This window comes from Bombina bombina, chromosome 2 (assembly GCF_027579735.1).
Source record: "Bombina bombina isolate aBomBom1 chromosome 2, aBomBom1.pri, whole genome shotgun sequence".
Taxonomy (NCBI): Eukaryota; Metazoa; Chordata; class Amphibia; order Anura; family Bombinatoridae; genus Bombina; species Bombina bombina.
The window spans coordinates 598,060,925-598,076,215 of record NC_069500.1 but is presented as its reverse complement, the minus strand read 5'-3'; the positions used below and the strand labels follow the sequence as shown (position 1 = coordinate 598,076,215).

At 37.9% G+C, this 15,291-nt stretch overlaps 1 protein-coding gene across 1 annotated transcript in view; it reads right to left on the bottom strand.

Annotated features, from left to right (window-relative positions):
• The window catches only part of CEMIP2 (cell migration inducing hyaluronidase 2), a 380,284-nt gene that overhangs the window by 110,452 nt on the left and 254,541 nt on the right, over positions 1–15,291 (bottom strand). Inside the window, exon 15 of the mRNA XM_053702507.1 lies at positions 13,569–13,724. Coding sequence (XP_053558482.1) covers positions 13,569–13,724 — 156 coding nt within the window. The remainder of the gene's footprint in view (positions 1–13,568; positions 13,725–15,291) is intronic.

Here is a 15,291-nt window from a genome sequence, read left to right as displayed (position 1 = left end):
AGCAGGCTTTGCCTTTCTAGCAGGCTTGGATTTATTCCAGACTGGAGATGGTTTCCAAACTGAAACTGCTCCTGAGGACGAAGGATCAGGCTTTTGTTCTTTGTTGAAACGAAAGGATCGAAAACGATTGTTAGCCCTGTTTTTACCTTTAGACTTTTTATCCTGTGGTAAAAAAGTTCCTTTCCCACCAGTAACAGTTGAAATAATAGAATCCAACTGAGAACCAAATAATTTGTTTCCCTGGAAAGAAATGGAAAGTAGAGTTGATTTAGAAGCCATATCAGCATTCCAAGTCTTAAGCCATAAAGCTCTTCTGGCTAAGATAGCCAGAGACATAAATCTAACATCAACTCTAATAATATCAAAAATGGCATCACAGATGAAATTATTAGCATGCTGGAGAAGAATAATAATATCATGAGAATCACGATTTGTTACTTGTTGCGCTAGAGTTTCCAACCAAAAAGTTGAAGCTGCAGCAACATCAGCCAATGATATAGCAGGTCTAAGAAGATTACCTGAACATAGATAAGCTTTTCTTAGAAAAGATTCAATTTTTCTATCTAAAGGATCCTTAAACGAGGTACCATCTGATGTAGGAATGGTAGTACGTTTAGCAAGGGTAGAAATAGCCCCATCAACTTTAGGGATTTTGTCCCAAAATTCTAACCTGTCAGGCGGAACAGGATATAATTGCTTAAAACGTTTAGAAGGAGTAAATGAATTACCCAATCTATCCCATTCCTTAGCAATTACTGCAGAAATAGCATTAGGAACAGGAAAGACTTCTGGAATAACCGCAGGAGCTTTAAAAACCTTATCTAAACGTATAGAATTAGTATCAAGAGGACTAGAATCCTCTATTTCTAAAGCAATTAGTACTTCTTTAAGTAAAGAGCGAATAAATTCCATCTTAAATAAATATGAAGATTTATCAGCATCAATCTCTGAGACAGAATCCTCTGAACCAGAAGAGTCCAAAGAATCAGAATGATGGTGTTCATTTAAAAATTCATCTGTAGAAAGAGAAGATTTAAAAGACTTTTTACGTTTACTAGAAGGAGAAATAACAGACAAAGCCTTCTTTATGGATTCAGAAACAAAATCTCTTATGTTATCAGGAACATTCTGCACCTTAGATGTTGAGGGAACTGCAACAGGCAATGGTACATCACTAAAGGAAATATTATCTGCATTAACAAGTTTGTCATGACATTTAATACAAACAACAGCTGGAGGAATAGCTACCAAAAGTTTACAGCAGATACACTTAGCTTTGGTAGATCCAGCAGGCAGAGGTTTTCCTGTAGTATCTTCTGGCTCAGATGCAACGTGAGACATCTTGCAATATGTAAGAGAAAAAACAACATATAAAGCAAAATAGATCAAATTCCTTATAAGACAGTTTCAGGAATGGGAAAAAAATGCCAAACATCAAGCTTCTAGCAACCAGAAGCAAATGAAAAATGAGACTGAAATAATGTGGAGACAAAAGCGACGCCCATATTTTTTGGCGCCAAAAAAGACGCCCACATTATTTGGCGCCTAAATGCTTTTTGCGCCAAAAATGACGCAACATCCGGAACGCCGACATTTTTGGCGCAAAATAACGTCAAAAAATGACGCAACTTCCGGCGACACGTATGACGCCGGAAACGGAAATGAATTTTTGCGCCAAAAAAGTCCGCGCCAAAAATGACGCAATAAAATGAAGCATTTTCAGCCCCCGCGAGCCTAACAGCCCACAGGGAAAAAGTCAAATTTTTGAGGTAAGAAAAAATATGATAATTAAAGCATAATCCCAAATATGAAACTGACTGTCTGGAAATAAGGAAAGTTGAATATTCTGAGTCAAGGCAAATAAATGTTTGAATACATATATTTAGAACTTTATAAATAAAGTGCCCAACCATAGCTTAGAGTGTCACAGAAAATAAGACTTACTTACCCCAGGACACTCATCTACATGTTTGTAGAAAGCCAAACCAGTACTGAAACGAGAATCAGTAGAGGAAATGGTAAATATAAGAGTATATCGTCGATCTGAAAAGGGAGGTAAGAGATGAATCTCTACGACCGATAACAGAGAACCTTATGAAATAGACCCCGTAGAAGGAGATCACTGCATTCAATAGGCAATACTCTCCTCACATCCCTCTGACATTCACTGCACACTGAGAGGAAAACCGGGCTCCAACTTGCTGCGGAGCGCATATCAACGTAGAATCTAGCACAAACTTACTTCACCACCTCCCTTGGAGGCAAAGTTTGTAAAACTGATTTGTGGGTGTGGTGAGGGGTGTATTTATAGGCATTTTAAGGTTTGGGAAACTTTGCCCCTCCTGGTAGGAATGTATATCCCATACGTCACTAGCTCATGGACTCTTGTTAATTACATGAAAGAAATATCAATCCCAGAAGGTTCCCGAAGGAAAACAAAAACAAATAAAAGACATCCCATCGAATATAAATAAAATAATAAAAGGCAACCCGGAGGTTAACACCCAAAAAGACTGAGGCCTACCCACAGGACCAGCCAAACGGAAACTGGTAAAGATCTCAAACAAATGACAATCAGGAGATTATCTCATCCCCACATGTCTAATGAGGTGCACCATTCGAATTAGCAGACTGAAAATCCCTGTATCTGGTAACAATAGGGTAATTCAATAACTGAAAAACATGTCTGAGCAATACGCAAAGGCGCGCAATCCTGTAACAAAAGACACAACACCCAGGGACAGTTATACCCGCGGGGAGCTGTAGAGGCCCTCCCCAAGGCGGAAGACCCGGGACAATAGGGCACGAGCACATTCTCAAATAAATGCCTGGACTCTGCAGACAAACAATTGCCAACATTATGTGGAAGCGAAAACATGCTGCAACCTCCGGGAGGAACATGCCACCCTGCATGGAGGAATAAGAAACTGGGTTACACGCATGTGTAGAAGTATGAATTGGTAGGGAACTCGCCTCTTGGAGGACAGGACCCCCAGAGGCGGATGGCTCAGCAGTCCCTTGATTCCCCGAACCTGAGGAACAAAGCGCTCTGAAATGGCATACGGAACAAAAAACTGGTTGACATGTGTCAACGAGGCCAATCCGGATTCTTCACAGGACACAGAATCTGAAATCAAAATAGTCTCAGTATCAGAAGCCTCCGTAACTGAATCTGAAATTAGCACAGTCTCAGCATCAGAATCCTCCATAACTGGATAGAGGATATATAAATATGGACTAAAGTAGTAACAACAAAAACGGCATCTGACACCCCCAATGGCTGGGGCACTCACCACCTCCTATGACCAGACCCCTGCGGACTAGAAAATTTCCTTCGCCACATGGTCGGGAATGCGGAAATGGTAAACGGAACGTAACCACGCCTGAACACAAGGTGAACCGTACATTACAAAAAAGCGCACCCAACCAAAAGGCTGCGTCACTTCCAAAGGCCTCAATGTTCCAAACCACGAGCACATAAACATCACACATAAGCAGGTTGAATCACATAAGCATAATTATAAACCTCCCTGTTCAATAACCCCCCTCATGAGATATTAACCCTTGATTCCAAGATACTACAAGAGACTCACTGAGACCCTTATGATAAGTTAGACCCGTAAGGTGGTAGCCTCTCGGGGGAAACATTCATATTACAGTACATTGATGAATAAAGTAAAATGAAATGATCTTACCGGAAACTATGCAGTGGAACAGGAACACGGCCTTTCAAGTGTGATGGATAGTAGCATCGCCTCCACCATGGACTTGAGAGAAGAAAGCAGGCAGCTGAGCGAAGTTAGACAACGCCCATTGCTTGAGGAGCTGTTAATCTGAGTCGGGATGGTTTCGCAGAAAGACTCTCCCTGCATCTCCGGACTCTAACTTCCATCCAAGCCCTCACTGAGAGACTAACAGGACTACTTCCTGTCCCATGCCGAAGAATACTACCCTCCATAAGAGACAAAAAACTAAAATTAAAAATTCTGACACTTCTATGACAATCTACTGGGACGAAAGGCAAAGAATGACTGGGGGATGAGGGGAGTGGGAGGCGCATTTTGCCTCCTCCTGGTGTCCAGGTTCTTATTTCCCAAAAGTAATACATGCAGCTGTGGACTCTTTCCATTTAAGAAGAAATTAAGCTGTTGCTATGTATATAAAAGAGATTGGATCTTGATATATTAGTTTAATATATTTAATAAAATTCCCTGCTATCCCAAACCCAAGACCGTGAATAGGTGGCCCCATGAAATGGAGTCTAATGCTTTTTCGACATCAACCGTCAGCAAAGCAAAATCAGATTGGCCATCAGATTTATCTTCATTACAAGCTAGGAATTGCTCTACAAGGGAATGAAGCCGGTCAGATCTATAGAGATACTTCTTTTATTGCTAGGGGACGGCAAGACCCCCCTTGATGATTGACATATGCCACTGTTGTGACATTGTTTGAAACCGAATATACCGTTCACTCATTAATAAAGGCCAAGCCTGAAGAGCTCTGAAAATAGCATGGAGTTCTAAGATATTGATTGGAATCCTCGAGAAGCAAAGTTACCAAACTCCTTGTGCTGTCAGATACCCCCAAAAAGCTCCCCAACCTGTGAGACTTGCATCGGTTGTGATCACAGTCCAGGTAGGATGAACAAAGGAGGCTTATTGAACAATAAGGTGATGGTTTAACCACCAAGTCAGAGAAAGTTGAGTGTTGGGATTTAAGTATATCAGTTGTGATATCTGAGTATAATCCCTGCACCATTGGTGCAACATGCAAAGCTGCAGAGGTCTCATATGAAAAATGAGCAAAAGGGATTGCGTCCAATGCTCCAATCATGAGACCTAAAAATTCCATGCACATAGCCACTGAAGGGAATGATAGAGAGTGAAGGTTTAGACAAGGGGAAACCAATCTCAAACGTCTCTTTTCTGTTAGGGATAGTGTGATGTTCAGGCACAGTCTTCCTTTGCTTGCTAGATTGGGGGTGGAACCTATCTGCCTGCAACAGTCTAGTCTGGCAAGCAGACTAAATTGGTAGAGTGCAGATTGCTAATCATGCAGCCAGCTTGAGAACATCTGTGATAAGCTTAGAGCAGTCAAACGGTTTGCCATGAAACTGCTCCTGGAAACATTAAGGATAGGAGCCTGTTACTTCAGAGGTGTCCTAGAGAAGTCTGACTAAGGGACTACATGTGTATATTGTGTGACTAAATCTGCCTGTACTGAGTAATAGGGGCCGATTTACTATGCCCCGAATGGGGCCAACTCGCCCTGTTTTCACACGAGCCTTCAAATACGATCGGGTTGATCGACACACCCTGCTAGCGGCTGATTGGCCGCGAATCTGCAGGGGGCGACATTGCACAAGCAGTTCACTAGAACTGCTTGTGCAATGCTGAATGCCGACTGTTTTAAGAATATTTTTGGTGCTGTTGCACGGCCAAATGGAAGAGCGACACACATTGGTAATGCTGGTTTATAAAAGAATCTCAGAAACCGATGGTGATCTGGATGAATCGGAATGTGAAGGTAAGCGTTCTGTAAGTCTACTGTGGACATGAAGTGACCTTTCTGAACAAAAGGCAGAATAGTTCTTATAGTCACCATCTTGAAAGTTGGGACTCTTACAAAATGATTTAGAGTTTTCAGATCCAAAATTGGTCTGAAAGAATTTTCCTTCTTTGGTACAATAAATAGATTTGAATAAAAACCCAATCCTTGTTCCTTCTGTGGAACTGGGACAATTAACCCTGAAAGTTCTAGATCTGAAACACATTTCAAAAAGGCTTGAGCTTTTACTAGGTTTTTTGGTACATGGTTTAGAAAAAAAATCTTATATTCTGAATCCACCGATTTTGGACAGAGCCTGTCCAAACTCTTTGAAATAGCTTTAGTCTGCCCAGAAGAACCGTCTTGAGGGCCGCACCTTCATGTAGGCTTAGGGGCAGGATTTGGTTTCTTATAATAAGGCTTGGATTTATTCCAATTCGGAGATGGTCTCTAATTAGAGCCAGAGGCCTTAGGGGAAGGAGTGGTTTTCTGTTCTCTATTCTGACGAAAGGAATGAAAAACAATTGGGAGCTTTAAATTTACCCTTAGATTTCTTGTCTTGGGGAAGAAAAACTCCCTTACCCCCAGTAACAGTGAAGATAATAAAATCTAATTGTGAACCAAAAAGATGTTTACTTGAAAAGAGAGATAATCTAGTTTTAGACACCATGTCAGCATTCCAAGATTTAAGCCATAAAGCTCTTCTTATTAGAATGGCTAAAGACATGGATTTGACATTGATCTTCATAACATCGAAAAATATAGCATCAGAAATAAAATGATTTGCATGTTGAAGTAAAACAATAATATTAGATAATTCAGAATCTGAATCCATAGGAATAGTAGTACGATTGGCAAGGGTGGATATTGCCCCATAAACTTTAGGAACGGTTTCCCAAAGTTCTAAATTGGCCACAGTTAAAGGATACAATTTCTTAAACCTAGAAGAAAGGTTAAAGGGATAGTAAACCCCAAAATGTTATTTTATGATTCAGATAGAACATACAATTTTAAACAACTTTCCAATTTAATTATATTATCAAATTTTCTTCATTTTCTTGTTATCCATTGCTGAAGGTACAACATTGCACTACTGACAGGAAGCTGAAAATATCTATTTAATCCAATCACAAGAGACAAATGTGTGCAGGCACCAATTAGCAGCAGCTCACACTAGTATATGATAAGTATTTATTCATTTTTTAACAAGAGATACTAAGAGAACGAAGCACATTTGAAAATAGAAGTGTTATGAAAAGTGTGTTAAAATGATATGCTCTATCTGAATCATGCAAGTTTAATTTTGCCTTTCCTATATCTTTAAAAGAGGTATCAGGCTTAGACCATTCTTTAGCAATCATATTAGAGATAGCGTCAGGAATAGGAAATATTTCAGGAATAATAACAGTAGCCTTAAATACAGAATTTAGACGGCTACTAGCTTTATTATCAGGAGGTTTAGACTCCTCAATACCCAAAGTAAACAAAACTTCATTTAAGAGAGAGCGAATATATTCTATCTTAAATAAAAAAAGATGATTTGTCTATATAGGTCTCTGATGTGGGGTCCTCTGAATCTGAAGAAACCCCATCAGTAGAGGACACATCATTATGCTGAAGGTCAGAACTTAAAGGGGCAGTCTACACCAGAATTTTTATTGTTTAAAAAGATAGATAATCCCTTTATTGCCCATTCCCCAGTTTTGCATAACTAACACAGTTATATAAATACACTTCACCTCTGTGATTACCTTGTATCAAAGCCTCTGCAAACTGTCCCCTTATTTCAGTTCCTTAGACAGACATCAATTTTAGCCAATCAGAGCTGGCTCACCTGAACTCCATGTGCATGAGCACAGTGTTATCTATATGACACACATGAACTAACACCCTCTAGTGGTGACAAACTGTCAAAATGCCCTGGCAGAAGAGGCGGCCTTCAAGGGCTTAGAAATTAGCATATGAACCTCCTAGGTTTAGCTTTCAAACTAAGAATACCAAGAGAACAAAGCAAAATTGGTGATAAAAGTACATTTTTAAAATTGCATTCTCTATCTGAATCATGAAAGTTTATTTTGGACTAGACTGTCCCTTTAATTCACTAGGTTTAGGAAAATGTTGCAAAACCCTTTTACGTTTATTTGAAGACGGAATAGCAGTCATTGCCTTCTCTATAGCTGCAGCAATAAAACCTTTAATTTCTGCAGGAATGCCATGTACATTAGACAGATGAAATAACAGTGGGTGCATTTGTACTCAGATATATTATCAGCATTTAACAACGTGTCAAAACAAGAGCCACATAATTGAGCTGAAGAATTTAGATCAGCTTTTTTACAACAAACACACTTAGCTTTGGAAGATACGTGTTCAGGCAACTCAAATCCTATGGTAACATCAGAGGCAGGTTCAGTTTGAGACATAATTGCAAAAAACTAAATTTGATTATTTTATTTATTAATTCAGCAAATTGATATCCATACTCCTATATATGATATATACAGTTGTATGCAAAAGTTAAGGCACCCCTGACAATTTCCATGATTTTCATTTATAAATAATTGGGCGTTTGGATCAGCAATTTCATTTTGAAATATCAAATAACTGAAGGACACAGTAATATTTCAGTAGTGAAATGAAGTTTATTGGATTAACAGAAAATGTGCAATATGCATCAAAATGAAATTAGACAGGTGCATATATTTGGGCACCCCAACAGAAATATTGCATCAATATTTAGTAGAGCCTCCTAAATTGTCAGGGGGTGCCTAAACTTTTGCATACAACTGTATATAACAGGCTTAAGAGAATGGGAAACAAAGCGAATATTTATAAAAAGAAAAACGATTCATAAAATAATGCTACATGAAATCCCTCTGAGCGTTTTCTGAAAGCACTGAATGAGCTGGGGTGGACTTATAACGGCAAATTTGTCTGGAAATTTTGGCCCCAAAAAAAGAGCAAAATGATGACGCGTCACCCATGACATAAATATCGTCATCACATGTGCGTTTTCGCGCAAATTTCTAATACACCTATCACTCTAAAAAACAGGTAAGAATTTAGTTTGTCTTTTTATTTAGAATCACCACTTGTTTTGAGAAGAGCTGATCCTGGTGTTTGTCTGCCACCGACAAAAGACCTTGGAGGCCGCCTTTGTCCTTTGGGACCATCTTTTGATGGACACAAATTGAAGAATTTAGTTTGTATATATAAAAAAACTAAATGTAGCTAAATAAAGCCTAAATGGATACTTCTATTATACTGCATAAAATGTGATTATCAAAATTCCATGAGACTAACATAATATGAAGCATCCTCAATTATAAATAATTTACTAGCTCAAAAAAACAAAAAAAAAACTGTATATTGCAGACTCTACCAACCTTGACAAACATTTAGCCACTAATTAAAGTTGCTAAAAAAGACCACTGAATTACTGACTCAAGGCATGTATACAAACAATATACAACTTTACTGAAAAAGTGCCCAATCTATAGCTGAGAGTGTCTTATATAATAAAAGTATATACTTATTGTGTAAGACACCCATCCACATAAAGTAGACAGCCAAACCAGTACTGAAACATATCAGCAGAGGTAATGGTACAAGAGTATATTGTCGATCTATAAAGGGAGGCAGCAGATAAATCCCTGCAAATGATTTACAGAGAGCCCTAGAATAGATTTCCCATAGGTGAAAACATGGTATCATCAGACGATACTCCCTTCACATCCCTCAGACAAACACTACACTTAGGGAGGAACTAGGCCTCAATATGCTTAGAAGCGCCTATCACAGAAGAAATCAAGCACATCATGCTTCACCACCTCCTAAGGAGGCAACGTTTTTAAAACTGAGGTATGAGTGAGGTGGGAAGTATATTTATAGGCATTTGAGGTTTGGGAAACTTTGCCCCCTCCTGGTAGGAATGTATATCCCATCAGTAACTAGCGTGTGGACTCTTGCCACCCATATGAAAGAAAATTATTTTACACTACTTCAACTTAATTCAGTTAAAGGGACATGTAATCCCAAATATTTGTTCATGGTTCAGATAGAACATATCCTTTTTTAAAAACTTTTCAATTTATTTCTATCATTAAATTTGCATCATTCTCTTGGAATCCATTATTGAAGGAGCAGCAATGCACTTCTGGGATCTAGCTAAACACACCTGTGAGTCAATGACAAGAAGCAGATTAAGCAAACTAGATGATAGAAGTAAATTTTAAAGTTGTTTAAAATTGCATGTTCTACCTGAATCATTAAATAAAAAGTGTGGGCTTCATATCCCTTATCAATAATTTGGTAGAAGAAACCTTATTATATCCTCTGACATTTATATTTCTGGTATACAGAATTGAAATGCAGAGTTCACAAACCATTATTATGTTAATCCTTATTCCAAGAGACGTTTCTCATTACATGATTGTTTAATGTTAAGCTTTTAGGGAAAGGTATGTAAAGAAATAGATCTCATGGTATAACATGAAAACTAGAAGGTGGCCAGGCTACAGGCAGGAGATGGGAACCCTGCCTGCAAGTAGATAAATTGTGGCTATTATAACAATGTTGTGAGTTGATATATGCTGATGGTTGATATATGCTATAGCTGACATGCTACTGGACAGAATTCTAACATGATCCTGAATCAGACAGTTCCCATGTTGTAGGGCAAAATAAACTGTTGTAACTGACAAAGGTGTTGAAACCTAGGGGTCAAATTTCTACTAGAATATTCTAGACTAAACAGGACAGCCATCTCTTGGAACAGCCTTACTGACAAAACAAAGTAACATTATATAGTTGTTATCAATGTATGGAAGCGAGTTAATTGGATGTAAAAGTCAAAACTAAACTTTCAAAATTCAGACAGAGCATGCAATAAAAAATAAATAAAAAAAATACAGCTTTTCAATGTACTTCTCTTACCAAATTTACTTTGTTATCTGGTATCCTTTGTTGAAGAGCATAACTAGCTATGTTCAGGGGCTTCAACATATCTTATGAACAATATGACACCAGTGTTTGCAACAATGTATAACCTTTGATAAACTTTGGGATTTTATTTTTTGAGACAAAGGCTTCTGTCAGACAAAAATAATTGTAAAAGGGCACCCCTGCCTAAGTGCCAAACTCATAGTCAGGGGTGGAATAACCATTGGTGTAACAGGTACAGTGGCACCAGGGCCCAAATGCTGAAGAGCCCATGGTAGCTTTTTCTATAAATAAGCATGTTCAGAATGCGTACAATTCTAATGCAGAGTGGTCCTTTTATTATTGGAGGTTGCAGGTCCATCCATCTATCCTCAAAATCATTATACCGAGTAGCCTGTATATTATATTCCTGTTACTACTAATTTATCTTTGGGGGACCCCAAAAAATGTTTGCAACACGGCCCTCTTGAGCAGATCTGCTACTGCCCGTAGTAAAACTGCCCTATTTACTACACAAAAGCTCAATCCTCAATTCAAGATGAACCTGTGTGCAGAAACAAATTGTTCCTCACTAGACAAACAGCAAAGATGCCCAACCAAAGTTACTTTATTCCAGCAGGAAAAAAAAAAGAGATTATTTTACTTGATTGCGTGTAGGGGACCAACTGATGCCAGGCAATTCTAAAGAAAGTCTGGGGCAGGCCAGAAACTTACCTCAACATTACTGTAAAGAAAGGAGGCACTCTTCTTTCATCATCAGTACATAAACGACACACTTCTGGCTAGAGCATATACACCTACATACACACATACTCACAACTGATAATGTAAAGACCTTTACGTACCATTAGAACCAACAATATTCTCTCTTTCATAAGGTAATGAGTCCACAAGTCATTACTTCAGGGATTCAACTACTGGCCACAAGGAGGAGGCAAAGGCTCCCAAAACTCCAAGAGTACTTAATCCTTTCCACCTCTCTGATATGCTAGATTTATCTTTGCCTCCCAGGAGGAAGGTGAATAATTAATGTGCTCCAGAGGGTTCATTGAGAGGGGTCCTCAGATCAATGTGAGGAGGTCCATATTCCCCCTCAGAGAGCTGCTACTAAGAGAGGAGTATGGAGTAGTGACACAATTCCCCCAGTGATGAGTTAGTCAAATCCTGCCACAGGCTTTGCGGAGACTGGTCCTTTAGCCACCACCTATAGATTCATCGATATACTGCTTTCATAGATATGCTATGACATACAGAACAATGGATGGACTCTCTTCTGGACCCAGTCATTCTGCAGCTGGTAAGCGCCATGGAATGGATGCATCTTCAGGTAAGTGAGGACATTTCCATGCACTCACATAGCCCGCAGGCAATTAACAGGTACATATTGTATAGTGCATCATAGACAGGGGACAGTTTACTATACAGACACTACCACATTTTCTCTAGACTTAATACATTTTAGTCTAGCAATACTGTATGAAATACATTTCAGGGCATTAGAGGCTTGACAATGGGGCAGGAGCCCCAAAACATTGTGTGTTGCTAAATAAATGTTTCACTTTTCTACAAGAGTGTGCAGCTTTCATTGTTTTGCAAACTTGTTATGGAGCTGATCGGAGGCTGACAGCTAGCATCCAGTCGGATATGGATTGTGTACAAGTATAATATTAAAAAGAAAGTGCTGGGCCTGCATTGTATGTAGGCATTAGATATTCTCTCAGAACATTTTTTTTATTGGATCTGACAACCAAATGTATTTTAATGGGAAATGATGTAATATTTTCTAGAATATATTATAATAAAATGTATTTCTTTAAAGTAAATTTTGTTTTCGTTCGCCATTTTTTCCCATCTGATAAACTATCATTTTTCTTTTACAAGCATGCTCCTTTAGTGCGCACTGGCTACTTTCACATTACAAATTCCCGACAGCACTAGCAACCTGCATGCCCGGTAGCACTTAAAGCCTAATGCTATAACTAAGTAAGAATCTTTGACAGCTCATTTTTTTTTACTGCATTTAAATGATGCCTGTGTTTTTGCTCAGTGCTTATTTTATGGAGCAATGGTATTGGGTCCATTAAAACGTCAGTAGGCCTCAGCCGTTACTTTAACTTCTTGGTAAAACTCTTGATTCACAAGGCTTACTTTGGAGGTCGGAAAGGTCTCCCCAAAAATGCATTATAGCCCATTTTACAAGATCAGTTTCCACTTTCTGGGCTTTCAAAAATGAGTTTCTATTGAACAAATTTTCGAGGCAGTAAACAGTCATTCTTGCCAATCTTTACTAAATTCTACCACTTTTTTTTTTTTTGCTTCTTCTGAAGTGGCTTTTGGTAGAATAGTCTACCAGGCATCAATGTCTGGAATTTAGGAGCCTGCCTTTCATAAACATTTTTATCTTGCCTAAATTACTTGTAGACTCCACCACCTTATGAAAGAAAATGTATGCTTACTTAATAAATGTATTTATTTCATGTGGTAAAAGTCCATGAGACCCATCCGTTTTCCCTAATTTTTCTGAAGTAAATTCTAGTTTGCACCTTATTTTCCCTGCTTTGTGCTTTCCTACCTTTCTACTTCTCCTTGCTTGGCTATACATAAGACTAGCATACCAGAAAAGTGGGAGAGATTAAGTACTCTTGAAGTTTTGGGACTCCCTGCCTCCTCCTAGTGGCCATGAAAGAAATTAAGGTAAACATACATTTTGTTTTTGTTATGTGCGACTTATAAAATACTTTCTTAATTTGTGTCTTGCAAACAGATTTACACAGTATAGTGCTTCTAATACTTCCATTGACAATTTAAAGAAACACAAAAAAAGAAAGAAAATTTTAAGAAAAGCAAAGAAAACATTGAAAAGTAATTGTGACATGTCTAACTTATTATAAATACACATTAAATGACAACATCATAAATCTAAAACTATTTAGAAGTCAGACACACCATTTTAAGAGGCATTAGTTTTCAAGATATATCCAGGTGTAAAACATACATAAAACATTTAGCCAGTAATTGTTTATTGGGCAGGGGAAAACTATTTAAGCTGACCCTTATATAAATTTATTTTCATTTACCTGTTCCGAGGCAGTGTGCGGGTTTTATTGTCAACTCCTCCATTACCCCAGTATTTGTTTTGGCCTCCTTGAAAGCCATAATTTCTGCTTTCACCAATAAACAGAGATTCAGAGACTTCCTGACTGGAGCCTTCATCTTTTGGGAAGCTTCCATCACTATGAAAAATAAAGTTACCAGTTGATCCTTATTCTGTAAATCTTGTCAAAAATGTTAACTACAAATTGGCAATGCATCTTAAACTCAGTCTGGTTTAGTATATTTTAAATATACCCGCACACTGAATAAAAAAAATGTACATGTATCAAGAGTCATAAGATGTTGGTGATATACATTTTTGTGGCTACTAAGCTATGTATAGTCAAGAAATGAAGGAAGCCGGATCCCCCACAGTGACAAAAGTGGTTGCAATGGTAGAATACTTATGTATGGAAAAGAATGTATATAGGGCTCAAGATGGATAAGACAAATATTGGGAAACCTGGGACAGTTGGGAAAATAGAAGTGGATGACTTACGCATGATAGATATAACTGATACCTGATTAGGCCACGAAGTGCCAGTGTAGGTTGAAGGTGTAATTCAAAACAGAAGAGCAGAAAAAATGTCCCCCTCCCTCTTTTCCTGTCTTTGCTTTTTGTTAGTACCCTGTGTGCAGCTAGTAAGGATTTATTATGTATAGGCTCATACATGTTAATGGTTTATTTATTCTAAATTAGTGTATATTGTGTTTGTCATCTGTTCTAGTTTTCTCTGTTAGCTACTATATTTGACTGTGGTACATATGTAGAAAAAGAGTAATGGACATTTATTATGGTGAAAACGGTAAGATAATCCTGATTGACCGAGTAATTGATGGGCTTTAAAGGATTATATTCATGAGCAATTATACTCAAGATGATTTCATCTGTCATTTTGATACTGTAAGGTATATGAATAATCTTTATGTTACTGTGCATTTTATGCTTCTAATGATTGTTTTACAATTATATTAAACAAAAGTTTAAAAAGTGCATGTATCTATCCAAATCTCTGTGATGAATGCTGTCATAATATCATGAGGTAGCTAGTATCTGGGATGATCATGAATTCCTCTGACTTGCTTAAAGGGACATTATACACTAGATTTTCTTTGCATAAATGTTTTGTAGATGATCTATGTATATAGCCTATACAGCTTTTTTTTTTTTTTTTTTTTAAATGGATAGTTTTGCTTATTTTTAAATAAATTGCGCTGATTTTCAGACTCCTAACCAAGCACCAAGTTTTTAGGAGAATACTGATGTATACCTACTCCAGCTTGCGCCTGTTTGTGTAAATAGTCTTTTCATATGCAGAGGAAGGGGGGATGTCTGCTTTTTGTGCTATAGAACCACTTGCAGTGGGTGCTCCAGCTAACCTTTTTAACAGAGCTAAACTGGCAGCGTCTTAGTTTTTTAAATGGTTTTATACTGGTTTTTTAGATCAGTATCTGTGCATATTATTCTTTATTGCAGTGTGTATTACATGCAGTTATATGAAAATTGGTGTATACTGTGCCTTTAAATGGATGTATCTTTCTATAAAAAAATGTCTGGTGAGAAATGTATAATTGTGGCTTGAGTTACTTTTATTGTCTCTTTTACAACAAGATCTGGGAGTCCGTTTATTCTCAGCACAAAACTGGGTTTTATGGCTAAAGGTAAAAAGTGCTCTAAAAACTTTCAAATTAGCTGAAAGAACACAG